We start from the raw sequence: 18,260 nt of genomic DNA on the forward strand, positions 1-18,260 counted from the left end.
TGATTATATCATTACAAAGTCATTAACAAAGTATTTAAAAATATATTGATAATTTTGTATTTTAAATTTTTATTTACATTGTTGTTTTATAAAATTTTTAAAATTTTTTTTAAGCCATTGTTAAGCATGTTTAAATAATATTTTATATATGAATATGATAATTTTTTTATATAAAAATATAATATATTCGTCTATGTTTAATCACATGATAAAACATACTAAAATAAAAAAAAAATAAGCTAAACAGTGTCACTTGGTTTTGACAGTATTGGTGCATGACACAAAGCAGCATGTATAACTGAATTTTTTTGATAACGAATAGACACTTACATCCGCTCGTTCGTTTCAACAGCTGATTAAATTTTAACTCTTTTTTTTTTTTATTACAGAGCATATATTTCATCAACAAATACATCTATTAAATATATTTTTTTTCTGACAAGAAGAGAGAAGAATTTTTTAAAACTTGTTTACAAAAATGTCGAGAATGAGATTACAATTATCATTGGAAAAAATTAATGAGAATGATTTTGAAGTTAAAAGTCCAACAACTACAAGTTTATATTCACCAGTTACTGAGATTATTCATGATTTCAACAAGTCAAGCTTATCAAATGGTTCACCATCAATTTCTACTGATGATAAATTTGGTAAGTAATTACAATAAATTTTAAATAAAATAACTGTTATGTATTTATTAATTTAAAGTATGATCTAGTTATGGAAACCGGTTGGTAAGACCAATAGAAATTTTTAGTAACGTTGTTGTTGTAATATATTATGTACATACCTCTAAAATTTATTGAGAATAAGATAGAGAGTTAAACGACGCATTAAAGCAAGGGGGTTTCCCCGTCCTTGAGGAACACATCTAGACGTCTGTTCAATGCCTAACGTGTCCTCAGTAATTCTCAATTCACCTTTTTTTTTTTTTCTTTTAAAATTGACTGAATTATTTATTTTTTTTATTTTAAAAATACTGGCCGTTGGTTTAACTACATTTAAAAAAAAAAAAAATACTCTATTTGTATTGTTTTTTCATTGAAAATTTATTTCTTGAATTCATAATTAATTTAATGTTACAGTAGTATTTTAAAATTAAAAAAAAAAGTTGCTTTTTCATTTGAAAAAATTATCATAGTTTTGATATGGATTTTTCTTTCATTTGCAACCAGATTGTGTTTCATTTTTTTAACGAACATTTTTAATTTGTACAAATATATTATTCGAGTAATTTAATTTTGAATTATTTAAAAATAATAATTAAATAATTGTTTTAAATTTACACTCATATGCATATAGTAAATGCATTAACATATTTATATTTTAATTGATTGAGATACACTCGTGACGATGACAAACACGTGACCGAAAAATGCAAATTAATTTAAATAAAGGTACTGCAATTTACAAGACACGAAATTTAAAGTGAATAATTAAAATTACCATTTAATGTTGCTACATTAAAATCACAACTAAAAACTAATCGTCAATATTAATCTTGAAAAATGAGTAAAAAGGTATGACAAAAAATATAAGCTAAAAAAGTTTTTTTTTGTGTTTTGCTCATTCGCACCTTTTTGAGTTAAGTATGGTTGTATATGAGTTGTAGTTAAAGGGACGAAAAAAAAAAAAATATATATCCCAAGACCCCGAAAGACCGATGAGAACCCCTCGGGTTTTGATTTTTTTTTTTTTCTTTTTGACCGTGAATTGTGTGGTTAAAATGGTCATTACAAATTTTTATTTTTTAAAATATTCTTTCATTATTGTAATTTAGTTAACGTGTAAAAATAGGTAACAATTTAAAAAAAATATAAAAATGATGTGCAAATCAAAGATGGATAGTGAGGTAAAGGTAAAAAAAAAAAAATTGTCTGTCTCTGTTAAGTCTATCCAGGTGTGCACCTGCCCTTTGCTCACTAGGTGGCTGGCCCCGGCACTCATTTTTTTATTGGGGAAACCCGCAGGCATACACAAACACACCCATAATACCCACACATATAAATTTAGATATTAGGGTAGACTTCCGCATGTTGGTTTATATAAGTCCCAAATTTGTATTGTGTGTGTAAGTTGGCAAAATAAATACCTTTTTTTTCATTTTATTTCGGGCACTGACCTACCCTTGTATTTTAAAATTTTTTTACGCGGATTTAGTGTTAATTAGTGATGAAATATTTAACTGAAAATAACGGATAATTAATTGATGATTAATTAATTAATTCTTTTTTTTTTATTTCAAAAGAATATATAGAATTTTTATTTAATTTTTTTTATGATTAAATTTTGACAATAAACTCTTCTTTTTTTTATATTTTTAAAATTTTATTTCACCTGGGTGAAACCAACTGTTACGAATCTTTTCGGGCTAGGGGATCTTTTTCGCAATGACAAGAAAAAAAAAAAACAATAAGTGAACTTTTGAAAGCGACGTATCGTTACATGCGAAGTTCGTTTGAAGGGTGTATAAACGCTAAGGGTGCCTACAGTCTGTTCTTATTTCCCCTTGGTCGATCTTTCAATCTTCTTTTTCTTGTTTTTTTTTTTCATTTTTCAATATCATCATCCCTTTGCGTCTCGTTTTTAGATGAGGATTCTGGGCCCAACTGTCTTGCGATAGTCATTCAGCAGATTTAAAGGGACCAAGTCCCTTTAAATTTTTCAGTTTAAATAGCAAGCAGTCGTAACTGTCAAGTAACTTCTCCCTTATAAAAATTTATATATATAATTTTTTATTCATTGAAATTTTTTGCAGTTGGGTTTTTAAAATTATTTTATTTCAGTTGCACTTTTTTAATGTATAAAATACATGGAAATTATAATCATTTCTGTTGTATGTTGTTCGGTAATTTTAGCCAAAAGTTATTGTTGTTAAAAAAAAATATTTCTAAGCAAATTTATAATGAAATTATGCTTCTATAATATAAACAACACCTAAATATAATCACCCTAAAAGTTTTAAAATTTAATTTCAATTATTTTTACTTTTTTTTTTTAATTTTTCTTTTTTTTTTAAAATATTAAGTTAACACAACTTCTTTAATAATTTATTAACTTATTCTATTGAACTCTCGATCAAAATTATGTGCTTTTTATGTGTTTTTATTCTATGTTTAAATTAATTTTTTATTTCAATCGATTTTTATATTTAAATAAATTTTTTTTTAGTAATGTTGTGCTAGCTTAATATATTAAGTTAGCACAACTTCTTTAATAATTAACTTTTTTTAATGAACTCTCGACTAAAATTATGTGCTTTTTATGTGTTTTTATTTTACGTTTAAATTAATTTTTAATTTCAATTACTTTTTATTTAAATAATTTCTCTTTTTTCCTTAAATAAATTTTTATTTTTTTATTTAAATAAAAAGTATAATTAAAAAGAGAAAAAATTTATTTATAAACGTAGAATAAAAACACGTAAAAAGCACATAATTTTGATCGAGAGTTCATTAGAATAAGTTAATTATTAAAGAAGTATTGTGTTAACTTAATATTGAACTGGCAAAAAACATTGCATAAAAAAAAATATTAAATTTTATATTTCGCCAGGACAGCATATGTTTTTTATCATCTAAGAAAAGCCATGCTATCAGGAAAAGAAAATTCACAATCCGTATACAAGATCTCGCATAGGGTAAAAAAAAAAATAAAATAAAAAAATAATAACATTGATCTAATCTATACGTTAATTTGAGCAAGCATGCAAAGTATGTATGTATAAAAGTGTAGATATATGCACTCGTTTCGGCTCGTTGAGCTAGGTTACGTTGAATTCAACGGAAAACGCTTAAAGTCGCGGGCATGAGCCCTCGTGTACAGCGTAGGGTAAGGTGGAAATGCCTTATGGTGTATTATTTTTTTCACCTGTTCATGGCACTATGACTCGGGGGCGTCGACTTGTTTCATGTCCTTTTATATTATTCTACATATTTATTTTATTAATTATTTTATTTTTCATTGTTATACTTGGAAAATTCATGTAGCCGCAAGGAAATAAAATTTAAAAATACAAATATGATATTTTTAAATATTCAAAAATTATAATTCAATTATTTTTTTAAATAATGACTTGTACGTAAAATATATATTGGCAGTTTTATACAAACTCTCACGATTTATATCTTAAAAAAAAAAAAGTATATACTCTATATATAAAATCATCGCCCCAAGAAAAAATAAAATTAAAAAAATAAAAATAGTTGTCCATGAATTTCGTGATATATATTATTGAAAAGAAACCGGAGTTGTAAATTTTTTTTTTTTTTTCTGTCTATAGTCGTTTATTGTGTTTGGGGATTGTGATGCTTATTCTCAAACTCATTCTCTTGAAACATGTTCAATTTTTACTTGTATATAAAGTTTTATAAATATATACCTACTTGTTTCACGAGACTTTGAGGGGTGTTATAAAAATGAAAAAAAAAAAATTTTTAAAAAGACATTCGCGCGCAAGATTTGTAACGATCAGCAAAACTAGAATAAAAGATGTCTTGAATTTTATATTACAAGTTGGTAATACCAAGTTTTTATATGTCATCTGTCCAGGGTAACTTGGAATTTTTATAATTCTATATTTTATTCCTCCTTTTAATTTTAATATTGCATCTGGCACGAGCCCTCATAATTATTTATAATATTTAAACTAGACTTCATAAAAGTATAAATAATTATTTTCATACATTTTTTTAAATATATAACATAAGAGTATAATTTTTTTTAAATAAATAATATTAATTTTTGAAGATATTGTTTATTGGCCATTGACTGGGAATAATGACAGAAGAATTAAAATTATTTTTCAATAGTTTTATTTGAAATTTAAATGCGCCTGTTGAGTTTAAATTTCATATATGAAGAGAAAAAATATACTGTGGGCCTTTTTTTTAATCGGAAGGGAATAATTTATTTATGTTAAATAAAATAATAATAAAAATTGCAAAGGGTGAATCTAGTAAACCCTCAGACATAACTTGTCTTTTTCTTATTATTACACTTTTATATGTACACTGTATAAACTCAAAAAAATTATTTGCATATCCCGTAGGGCCGGTAACGCAGGTCCCACAACATTTCGGAAAGTTTTTTCATTTTTATATTGTTGTAAATTTACCCTCTCAACCCTTAACGGTCGCGGGACCGAATTTCTAATCAACTTTTTTTTATTTTCTTTCTTTGTCTTTTTTGATATTGTATAACCAACTTTGCATTACATTGCAATTTTTTTTTTATTCTTTTCTCCTTTTTTTATTTTGCTTTAATGTATAATTTTTTTTTTTTTTTCTATCTTATAAACAAAATGTTATATATATAGGAGTGAGATACAATTTTGGGTCTTTAATTTTGATCATAAATTTTAGCAGATATAGTTTAGTGTATACCTTTTAAAAATATAATTTTTTTTTTGCATTTTATTCAATTGCAATGTGTAATTTAAAATTTTAAAATTCAATTTTTTTTTTATTTCATCTTTTATATTTTTTTTCTACTGATCTAAAAAAAATATAATTTTTTATCTAAATTTTTTTTTGGTATTTCTCTGAGGGTTAAATGTATTAATATTTTTTCACATGAGAATAAATTTTTTTAAATCAACAATTTTATAATACATCTAAAAATATTTATAGAAAAATTTTAATTGAAAAATATAACGTTATTTTATAACGAAAAAACAAATATAATAATCGGTCAAAGTTTATTCATTTATTTATTTTTTTTTTTGATCTATCATCATGGTAGTTGATAATAATTAAAATAATGTAGTTGTTAACAAAATTTGTGTTTGTTGATTATCCATGTATATACATGTACATATGGATATGTTGAGTGAAAAATTCGTTGGGCGCGTGCCGGCTGCGACTCACCCCTGAGTCGCAGCCTTAATACAAGTCGAGGGAGAGAGAGGGAGAAAAGACCAGAGAGACCAGCCAAGCAACCAGCTATAACCAAACAGTCACCCAGTCAACCCCCTATGTCTGCCATCTACCTATACATATATATATAACACCAGTCCTTTTCTTCTTTTCTATCTTACCCCCTTATACAATATATATCCCACCGTCTTTATCTTTTTACTATTGCCCTTCAAATATCTCGCCAATTGTTTACAAAAATCGATCTGCAAAAAAAAAAAAACATTCAATGTACTTGATTCTTTTTTTTACCAACCGTCATTGCAATTTTTTTTTTTTTTTTTTTATCTAGTTCACTGTCGCTAAGGAAGCCCAAAAAGTTTCAAAACGTAACATCGGTTTTATGAAATTTTTAGATAGAAATATTGAATGTTAATTTTTAATATAAAAAAAATTAACGTCAATTTAATTTGACACTTTTATATTATGTATTTAAAAATGTAAAAAAAAATTTTTTATTTCATTTATTTTTTAATATTAATTAACTATAAAAAAAAAATTAATTAAAATAATTTTAAAAGTGTTTAAATTAATTTTTTCGTTTCTATAAAAATCATTGTTTTATTTTCTAAAGAAAAATATATTTTATGGATTAATAAGAAAGCTTTTGACTTCCTCGTTTAATTTAATAACTGAATATATAAATATAGGAAGGGATAATAGTTTTGAAAATTGGAATACGTTGAACTTGCGTCTTGATAGTCGCGTACTGATGAGCACATCAAAGTTTTATATGGGGTAGGTAAAGATATACCCGGTGTGTCAGTCTATATCCATATGCATTTCGTAAACTCCAAGTATATTTTTTTTTTTTGTCGTGTAGATAATCTAACGCATATTAAAACTACCATATGGCGGCGCTAACTAATTTCTTAAGTTTAAATATAACTTGCGCGCGTGTACTAATAAATATATATTATCCCCCCACAACAAGCCCATGTGTATACAACAATAACGATAGATTAATATTCAATACATCAAAATATTACTAACATTCATAACATGATCATCAATATACCCCTATATAAAAATTTCGAAATCCAATATATTAACACAGCAAAAACCCCCACACGGTATTCAGCAATTTTCTCTATTTTCCATCCAATAGAAAATTAAATTTCCTTCATAGAAAATTCCATTATACACCCCCATCCACTCCGATACTTTACAAATTTTTAAATAGAAAAAAAAAAAATTAAATAACCCTTATTTTTTAAGTATGAAAAATTAAATAATAATTTCGATTTGGCTTATAACAAAAAATTATTTAAATAAATAATTTTTGATAAAAATACATGGTGCTAGGAAAGGTCGGGGTCGGTTCGTTGCCCCCTTTCATTTTCCCTTTTTTTTTTTTTTACTTTTGGTCATTGTTATTATTATTATTATTTGAGAAGGTTGACGACAATGCACATAACAGTGGCACGAGCCAAATCCAAGGGGGTTGAGAGCCCTCTTTTCCTTACCAATGTGTATTCTATATATATATATATTCTCCCTTTACAAATACCGTCACAAATTGTGTCTACATGTGTGAGTTGTAGATGAGGGATGCAAACAGTATATATATAAACTTGTGCCAGGTGGCGAGAGACTATACTGGCTCATGTGTACTCATATGTCCATCTACCGAGTGACGTTTAACGAGGGGAGAGACAGAGAAAAAAAAAAATTATATATATCGTAATTTATACACAGGGTTACTGCACTATAAATTGATGACATGCATTTATCGCTGTAAATGTCAGTAAAATGCAGTTTTAAAAATGAACAAAATTATTTAATAAAAATTATATTAATTTTACAGTTAATTGCCTTTTAATTAGTTAATTTAATTTGACATTATTTATAGTAATTTTTATAATAAACTGATAACTTTTATTGCTAGTTTTGTATATTTTTACTAATTTTTTTTTGGAGTAGAGCATTGTTACTGTGCAACACAGTATGATAATTTTTATTAAATTTTTTTTTGTTCACCCTTGTACAATGTACACCCTACATGTTCAATTATATATACAGTTGTCTGTAGTCACATTTATAAAATTATCCAACGAGCTTGACTTGCTCACATATGTTTTGAATTTAAATCGTAGAAATCCCGCGTACGCGAACGTTCAATAAATTGTCCTGATTTTCAGTTGATTTAAAACAATCCAAATTAAATTAAAAATCAATTAAATAATTTAAAATTTGATAAAAATATTTTGTTAATTAATAAATGTAAATTGTTTTTAAAAAACGTTGTAAAAATTAAAGCAAAAAAAAATAAGAAATTTCGTTGTTAGATATAAATTAGTTTTGATAAAAATTTTTTAAAAAAGATAATATTATAAATGCGTAGAAAATATGTAGGCGTTAAAAAATATATATCGATTTGGCTTATAACAATTGTAACGGGCACGTGCCGCCGTTACAAAAACCGACTGCAAGTCTTCCCCCACATCAAGTGAACTTGAGTTCCGTTCTGGTACCAGGCATTGGGGGCAACATATGAAATTACACAAGCAGCACGAACCAGCGCATACACAATTTACACAAACAAGTCTGTACATACCGGTTACACACACACATCACCAATCAAACTCGATGATTATATTCAAAATCACCAGAGCCAATTTCATTCATAAATTTTCTTTTTATTAAAAAAAAAAAATACAAAAAAAATTTAATAATTAAACACATGTGTGCGTGGATTATGTCTATATACTTGTGCGACACAATGAGTGGGTTGAAAAAAATTATCTAATATTGTCTAATGTATTTTTTCTTGGATGCCATAAGGTCATTGACATGCGCAACTGTGGACGTTATTAATTTTCAATATTAATAACATGTCTTGAATAGTTAACAATACCAGAAGCTTTTTTGTTGAAAGGAGGTAAAAAAAAAAACATTTAAAAAAATACAAGACGGTTAAGACTGTAAGATGTTTTAGAGAGACATGCTTGAACTATAATATGAAAATGTAAAAGGTGTGTGCCATGTGTTGTGTTCATTAGGGAATAAAAAAACATACATACACAACAACAGGTGGAAGTTACCCCACCGTGACCAAAAATATTTTTATATTAATTTTTATAACATTGTTGTTTGTATTTTTCTGATATGTACACTATATTCATTGTTATGCCAAATAATTAAATTTTATTTAAATTAAATGACAAAATAATTTGATGATTATATTTTGTGGTATAGAGTATACGTTTACATATACCACTCCCACATTCAACGGACTCTTCATATTACATAAAGGGCTTTATATTTTTGCTCATCCAAGACCTGGTGTGTATCTTTTATGCGTGTATATAAATTGCACCCTCTTCTTTTGGTCCATCAAAGCCACTATAGTGCTATTATTATTAAAAAAATTTTATGCGTGTTAGTGTGTCTGTAAACGCGTGCCCATGGTGCATAAACTTTACTGGCTAACGTATATTTTTTCCCCTTTTTTTATTTTTTAAACAACAAGTCTATTTTATATCTTCAACAGATAAACTACCCCCTTGTATGATAAAAATATTTTTAAAAAATTTATGAGACATTGTAATTGGTCCATCAACAATGCAGAAAAATAAATTAATTCTTTCTTGGTTTATTTGAAAAATTATTCATTAAAAATTTCGAAATCAAAGAATTAATTTTTTTCTTCGAAAGGCAATATGTTTATGACCATTTTTTCTTGACAAATAAAAATATATATAGTTGAATCACCCCAATAACCGCAAAGCGCTAACTAATCATTGTTATACTTGGCTTGTATATTATTCAGTGACTCACCCTGTTGGTAATCAACAATAACCCCCCATTGCTATTGCTATTTACAGCTGCAAAAATTTTGTTCAATAACCTTGTTGATTTTGAATTCTCTATATACCAAGTTTTGATTTTGTAAAACATCAACTATACATTCAACTGTTTAATAAAACTGGAAGAAAAATTTTCAACCCTTTCATGTGGTCACTGGGGTGGCTCTATGATAACTTGCAGTGGCTAGTCTCAATCTTGAATCAATTGAAAAATATAAATTATTTGTTAAAATATAAATAATAATCAGACCGCATGAACCATGACAATTTTTATTACAGTAGAAAAATAAACGAGCGCGTGCGCATGAAAAAAAAAGATAGATATAAATAGAAAATCTAAAAATGATCGATTGATCAAGCATTAAGAGTACAACGACCTTTTTTTTGACTTGAAAAATCAACCCTCCTGTGTGCTGCAGTATGCCACCCCTGATGATCCTGCACACACCAGGTTAAATTAGTCTCCGTCAATGTTCATTTTTTTTTTTTTTTTCTTCCACCCTCTAATAATGTGCGGGTTGAGTCACGGAATATTTACCAAACGGTTTTTCCATCAACTAAAATAGATCATATATCCTGCGTGAATTTATATTTACTAGAATTTCCGTTGGCACGTGTCCTATTTATAAATATACTTAATGTTTATAAATATATGTTTTATCTATTATCAAGAAAAGCTACTTGTATATATTATTTCCCCCCTTTTTTTTCTACCGACTAAAACATTGTCGTATAAATTTAAAAATATACATTTTATTATTATCCAGATTTTTAAAAATTCATAGATGAATATAAAATTAGATATATACAAAAATAAAAAAAACCTTGTATGAATATTTTATTGTCTCTTTTACGTATCAATCTTGTCTTGATATTTTATTCCGGAAGCGGATATTTTATATACGTTGATAAGGCTTCCGTTTCTTTTTGGTTTCATGCTGTCTATTTATAGCTATATATTTAATATGGTTTAAGATGGGGTTGGTGAATACGGCGTATGCCGCAACAGGATGAAGAGAGTCGTTGAAACAAAACAGTATCTTAAAAATTAAATTACAAAAAGGGTTTTATATATATAAATTGTCATAAGTATTTTTATTATTATTTTCAGTATAAAAAGGAAGGAAGAAGGAATCACAGCTGAAAGAATTCTTCTTTCCTTTTCAATGATAATCTTTTATTTTTTTTTAAACCTCTTTTTACTTCCGAAAAGTCGGAAGTAAATCATTCAAAATTTTGATGCTTAGACTGAATGGATTTTAATTCTATTTAAACATTTTTTTTTTTTACTTTAATCTTTGTTTAATTTATTGCAAATTTGCAGGATTTAATTTATTGCAAATTTGCAGGATTTAATTTTTTGAATTGTTCTATTTTTTGGTGGATATAATATAAGCTGTTGAAAGATGTGATTTAAAAAGTCACGGCTTGTGCATCGACATCCTGTGAACGTTGGTGTTGTTAGCATGAAAATATCTATATATTAAGAAAGAAAAAATAAATGTTAAATTTAAAAAAAATTGAGGAAGTAAAAGAAAGCAAAGAGTGATGCACTTAAAACGTGCGTGCCCCCTTTTTTTAAGCGTGCCCCCCCTCGTTAAACGTGTCACGTATATATGTCATTTTTTATTTTTAAATTTACCCTTGCTTTTCCGTTTTTCTCGAGCTATTATTAGCCACGGTTCATTTATCACAATGTTCAAGAATTATCATCAACACATTAACAGCCAAATGTCTATTTTTTTTTTTCAATAATTCATTTACTTTTAACTCGATACATGTCGATCGATTTATGGAAGTTTTTTGATTTAAATTTTCATTTTTTCTTTCCCGGTTTTTTGATCATCCTGAATACCGCCAGAATTTTTTTCTTTTTTTTTAAATCTCAGTTTGCCTGTTGGGACATTATCGGCTATAGGGATTCATCTCAGCAGCTGGCTTATATTTTATTTTTTTTGTATACACCCACGTGGCACAACTCAGTCGGTAAAATTTTGTGAATGGCCAGCAACAAATTTAAAGGCAAGTTCATTGAGGAATCTTCAGGAGTCCTCTCAACTTTTGGGTCCATCTGTAGAAACATTCTCACAAAATAAGAAAACGCGGGAATTAAATTTTTAGCGGGATTTTATTTAGTCCACCTTTCCATCAGTAAAATTCACCGTCCAATTTCTTCTATTAATTTCATTTTTTCTCTTTTTTAAAAGCCCAAATTAATATCTAATTAAAAAAAACAATTTATTCATAAAAAATAAAGACGTTTTACTACCAATTAATTTAAAAACGCCGCAAGTGTTTAGTAATTTATTAATTACACATTTTTATCCCTCAACTTTTTTTATTTTCTCACGAATATAAAAAGAAAAAAAAAAAAAAACCTGGTTAACTGCACTGCTGCAGTGTCAAAAAATATGTAATTGGTTTTTTTTTTTTGTTCTTAAAATTTATATTATTTTTAGTTTTCATCATAGTAACATGTGCAGGCATATTTTTGTGATGACTTTCGGATGTTGTTGTCATTGCGCCGTCTTGTATTTCTTTTGGTCCCGAAAAAAAAATCTCAGTTATACTCCCTGCGATGATGAAAAAAATATTAAGATTTTTATTTCAAAATAAAGTGTCTGTATAACCATTAACCATGATCCTATTGCAGAACAACGTTTCGTCTGATTTTGTTGATTTTTTTTTCTTGGGAATTGGTCTTTGATCGTTAGCTTAAATTGCCGACAAGAAAATATTTTAAACCGTCATTCTATTATCAAATAAATTCACAACAATCAATGATTATTAAAGTTTTTACGTAAAAAAAAGTATTCCCTATATACAAAAGAAAAACACAGGATGAACAGGATAATAATGACAAAAAAAAAAAAAAAGATCGTGAGAGTGCGAGAAATCGATTTTAAAGTATCATCTTTCAGAAGTACACGCGAAGAAGAAGAATAGATCCTTTTTTTTGTCAATTGAGCTAGTGGTGAATTTTCGTCACGGATACTTTTCTCAACTTTTGATATTCCTTTTTTTTTTATTCAATAAAATCTATAAATTTTCTAATAGATTATTGCTCCTATTTTTTCTTGAAAATGTGTGGTCAGTCTGTTGCGTGGTTCAATTTGCCTTACCAAGTGATTTTATATAAACGGAGGTTATAAGTTTGCGAGAATAAGAGGAGGAGAAGGTAGAAATAAAAAACCAAGGCAATCAGCCGTCATCATCCACATGGTACACACATGAAATCCAACCAAGCATCAACATCTAGAAAGACAAAGTAGATGAGATATATCGTGAAAAACTAAAGCGGTCTTTTTTATTTTTTTTCTCCGTCCAATTTATTAGGCTGATCGGAAAGAAAATATACAAAAAAAAAAAAATCTTTTTATATATTATACATATTATTTTTTCTTGGAAAAATCTCATTTAGTTTTTGGACAGCTCAAATTTATCCCTTATAAATATATACACACATGTATATACACAATACCTGAGAATCCAATGAGAATACCTGCCAAGGGGGTGTGATTCTCTCCTTTAAATTAACTTTTTTTTTTTTTTCAATTATTGTTTTATTCGTTTAATAAAATAAATCAACATCCCCTAGTTTTTTCCATCAAGTAAAATCTATTTTTTAACATACCAATCAACGATATATTTCTAAAAAAGTTTGTTTTTTTTATTTTGAAAAAAAAAATAGATAAAGAAAAACAATATGAAAAAATAAACAAAAATAAATATTTACAAGAAGAATTATTATTTAAAGGGCATATGAAAAATTTTTTTTAAAAATATATACTAAATAAACTTTGCTCCATGAAGCATGACTGGACAAAAATTTAAAAAAAAAAAGCAGCTTTTTTAGCCCCACAGTGTTTTTCTACTAAATTTAAGATTTTTTTTCATTTCATTTGATTTTACAAAAGCTAAAATGATTTTGCCTTTTATGTTTTTAAATAAATTAATCCAGTCTTGAGGATTTTTTTTCTTTTGGTGAGTTTAGATCCTTTGCAAAGGATAAATCGAACATAGAACACGTGAAGGATATTTTTGTTCAATTCATCAGTTGATGATGATGATGGGGAAATTGTTCAGTGGGGTCTTAGCATACATGTACTCGTTGGTATTGGTATATAGATTTAGGTACACTTTGAAAATACTGATAGGGGAAGATAATGTGGTCGAAACAGCTGGCTTATGATTCATGCACGTACTTTATTATCACATACACGCTCTCTGATGAGAGACGAGAGTTAAAAAAAAAAAAAAAAAAGGGGAGAAAAGGAGAGAGTATATAAGTGTTAAGAGTAAAAACCCCCTGGGTATCTGTCAGGCTGGCTTGAGGGTGACCAATTTTGTTATAGGGGGAGTTTTAAGGGATATTTTATGCGTGGTAACAGCACAACTGTCGTATACCAATTCAATAGAATATTGCTAAAATGATACCATCGATTTTCAAACGTATATAAAAATTTAATAATACAATATAAATTTTTATTTTTCTTCTTGATTACAGGCACTGATAACAAGGAAAATTACACCAAGAATTTTTCAACCACCAGCAACAATGATAGGTGAGTTGGAAAAAATTTTTAAAAATATTTTTATCGTTGTTGTTGTTGTTGTTGTTGTTGTTGCTGGAGGTAGTGATGATTCAATTTTTTATTTACTGGTTTTTTATGAATGGTGAAAAATGTCTTTGATAAGTAAAAATTGAGATGTCTATATGATAATCAACCAAGCGTTAAAGTTTGTTTACAAATAAATTTTTATTGTCGTTAAAAAAATTTAAAAAACTGTTCACTTGCGTGCCCAACACTCGGTCTAGTAATCCATTGACAAATATGTACAATATTTGAAGAAGAAAAAAAAAAAAAACATTGGAATGTCCTTTGATTGGATTTAAAACGTGCGATTGATGTCCCATCTATTTTCCCATGAGTCTTCATTCATGCATTTTGGTACTCGTGTTCTTTATTTATACACCGCCAAGAGGATTTTATATTTTAAAAAAATATATATGGCGTTGTAATAATGAAAGAATGAATGAAAATAAAAAAACGAATAAAGTAAAATTGAGATTTTTGGATTGAAACACATCAAAATTTGGATGACTGGCGATGATCTAGCTTCTGCGAACTCAAAAATATTTTTATTTTTCATTATTGTTGATCCTCTCATGTATTGAATATAAATATATATGTCTTGGGTGGTTCCAAGAAATCCACGAGGATATATATATAATAAAATGAAGAAAAAAAAATATAAAAAAAGAGAGCTTCTTAGAGTGCGAGTGAGGGTTGTTGGTGAAGGTGAAGTAAGATGAGACGGCCCGTGCGGCAAAAAGATCTTCCTGTCCATAGAGTTATGCCACCCTTAACCTGTGTATATACACTGGTCATGGAATATGCCCCCACAGTGTGTTGAAAAAGTCTTCACCTAGACCAATACACAAAAATAAAATGAAAAAAAACACCTACAATTCTGTTGAGTGTATGTTTTCCACTACAATAAGTCTATATAGACAAGCTTGCAAGGCTTTTTTTTTTATTTCGTTTTCGTTTTTTTTTTTGTGAATTCCCATGAGTTGGTAAAAGAAAATGTCGGCAAGTTTACAAAACATCATTGGGTCTTCTGTTGGACCTTGCCAATAACAGGTATCTCTCTATAATATATCCTCCCATGTTTTCTATATCAGAATTTGATTTTCTCTTCATAAAACTACAGGCAACCTGGCATGGTCAGTGTATTGCTCAAAGTTTTCTCAACTTTGTTAGAATAGAATAAAATAAAAAAATTAAAAAAAAGACCTCCCGGCAAGTGGACACAACAAAGACGAAAATTTTTTTTGATGGCACTCTGACAAGAGTCGAGGAGGTTTTTACATCGACAAATGCTTGACCAATATATAGAAATTCAACTGCCACACAATACCAACATCCTAATACCAACTTTTCTTCATTTTCTCAATACATTTTTATAGCTTTTTTTTTTATATATGGATACAATTAAAGATTTTATTTTTCTTTTATTCTTTCTTTTTTTTTTTTTATTTTTTTTACACGAATTTTATCGCTATACTTTTTTTCCTTTTGCTGTATCCTGTATAGAGTAAAACTCGTAAATTTACTTCCCAAGGCTGATAGGTTGTTCCGGGTTTGAAAAATTCTTGAAACTGTTTTCCATTTTTTTTTTTTTTCTTCGGGAGTTTAGTCAATAAAACGTGGTTCATTATTTTTACAAGAGAATTTTTTTAAATAGAAAAATAGAAATAGAATTCAAGTATAATATATTTTTTGTTTGTGATTTTATGACAAGCAAAAATATATTTTCAAGGAAATATTTGTTATGTTTTTTTTATGTACAATAAAAATTTTGCGCTTTAAAATTATTTATACAGCATGTGAATAATTTTTGACAATTGAAAAAGTAAATATGAAAATAGGAAAAAGAAAAAGCTCGATGATGATGAGAATTTTTTTGGTATAAAAAGAGGTTATTCTTGGTATTTTGACGAATGAATTGTTGATAAATCACTCTGGTCATTTTTTATATTATGCATACAGGATACTCTGCGGGACAAGAAAAAAAAAAAAGAAAGCTTGAGTCACGCCTTGGTGATGTTGGATCCCTGCCTGGATACCTTATATTTTGCCAACGGAAATTTTATTCATTTTTTTTAACTTTTCATTCTTACTCACCTTGCTCGTGCCTCAAAACCGCAACACATATTTAAGAAAAAAAAAAAAAAAGACATATACAATTGGTAAAAGGTCAATTCGCTAAAATTTGAAAGAAAATTTCATCTTTTTATACTTTCAAGTACGGATTGAGGGATGAAGTATATACCAAGAAAAAAAAAAAAAGCCAAAGAATTCTTTCTTATAAAAAAACTATGAGACAGAAAAAAAGTCGAAAAAAAGTGACAAGGTAATCTCAGCGGAAGTTAGAATAAGACCATAACAGGATGTTAAAGTCAACCCTTTTTAAACGCTAAATTTCTATTCATAAAAATATATAAGACGATTGTGTGAATGAAAAATTTTAAGAGATAAAAAAATTTATAGTAAAGATACATCCGCAGCCAGTGTCCTTACCGCAAAGTGACTATATGTGATCCCCTTAACTCCCTCACTTGTGTCTTCTTATTCTTCATTTTTATCCATTATACATACATGCAATACAATTCAACTTTCTTTCATTCTTACTTCCGTTTCTCAAACTTAAAAATTTTGTCTTGGTGGTCAATATAAATGTGAAAAAAAACGTAAAAAAGATTCAATTTATTATCCTCCTCCTAGAAGTTTGAGGAGATCCAAAAAAAGACCTTAAAAAAAAATCGAAAAAGACTTTAAAAAAATGGAAAAGAAGACCTTAAAAAATGGAAAAACCTGAGGCATCATTAGTGAGACACTTTGGTGGCTTTGATAGGTAGAAGGACATTATTTACAAAATGAATAATTGATTTGTATATTTTGTTAAAGCCAATTGTTAAGGTAGTCATTATACAACCAAAATTTTATCACAAGAATCATCATCAACAACTGAAAAGTAATTTATATATTATTCCAAATGTGTTGGTAGTGTTCAACCCCCAGGCGGCCTGAGCTTTCGCACCATATTCAAGATGATTATATACTTTGGAATGTTTTTTTTATTTATTTTTTATTTTCTTTCCTGGACCATCTTATTCTTCTTGTATTCTGTGTATTATTATTTTCTGTATTTCTTCTTCATCTAGTTGTTGGGTCTACGAATGTAACAGATAGTCCTGAGAACTTTTTTTATTTTTTAACAATATCAGTAAGCCAGTTACATCTAGACCAGTGTTTGAATTAAAACGCAAAAAGGTACAACAAAAAATTTTCAGTTATTAGATGAAAAAAAATTTAACCGAAAATACATTCCGTACTTAGTGGGAAGTAAATACAAATTCCCAAGAAAAATAATGAAAATGTAAGAATATATAGATGAAGCTAGTATATAAAAAAAAAATATAAATATAATAATAGAAAAAAATAAAAGATTCACTCGTGTACTTGAAGACCTTGATGGTTTCCCACGTAGTATAAGTGGCGTCGTTGTTGTTGGTGGTGGTGGTGGATAAACGGATATTATTGTACTCGTGTGACGTTTTTTATTGTGAATATAAAAATCACGACAATATATTTATGAATGAATATAACAAATAATTTGAATGAAGATAAAAATAAAAAAGATTGAAAATTTGAAAATCCTTAGTACGTGCCAAGAGTACAATTTACTTTTATTAGAGTGGTCTTTAAATACCTCAAATTTCCCGAAAAAAAAAAAATTGAATTGAAAAAGAAAGTATATATAAAAAGAAAAGGGGGCAATGTGGGAATTCCTGTATATATAAATATGAAGGAAAAAAAAAAAGTGCCGCCAATGGATGGACCTCCCTTTACTTGAGAATAAAAATTTATCTTAGCAAAAGTTTTAACCCCCCACATTTATATAGAGACACTTTAAAAATTGAACCAAAAAATTTCCCGACATGCCCAACAAGAATCCCAACGTTTTC

General features: G+C 27.7%; 1 protein-coding gene across 1 annotated transcript in view; it reads left to right on the forward strand.

Moving 5' to 3' along the window:
* The first annotated feature begins 387 nt into the window (after window positions 1-387).
* LOC122848848 (M-phase inducer phosphatase-like) overlaps window positions 388-18,260 on the forward strand; it is a 49,806-nt gene continuing 31,933 nt past the window's right edge. The window contains exons 1-2 of the mRNA XM_044147227.1: window positions 388-650; window positions 14,232-14,289. Coding sequence (XP_044003162.1) covers window positions 479-650; window positions 14,232-14,289 — 230 coding nt within the window. The 5' untranslated portion in view covers window positions 388-478. The remainder of the gene's footprint in view (window positions 651-14,231; window positions 14,290-18,260) is intronic.

The sequence above is a fragment of the Aphidius gifuensis genome, linkage group LG2 (genome assembly GCF_014905175.1).
Source record: "Aphidius gifuensis isolate YNYX2018 linkage group LG2, ASM1490517v1, whole genome shotgun sequence".
Lineage (NCBI taxonomy): Eukaryota > Metazoa > Arthropoda > Insecta > Hymenoptera > Braconidae > Aphidius > Aphidius gifuensis.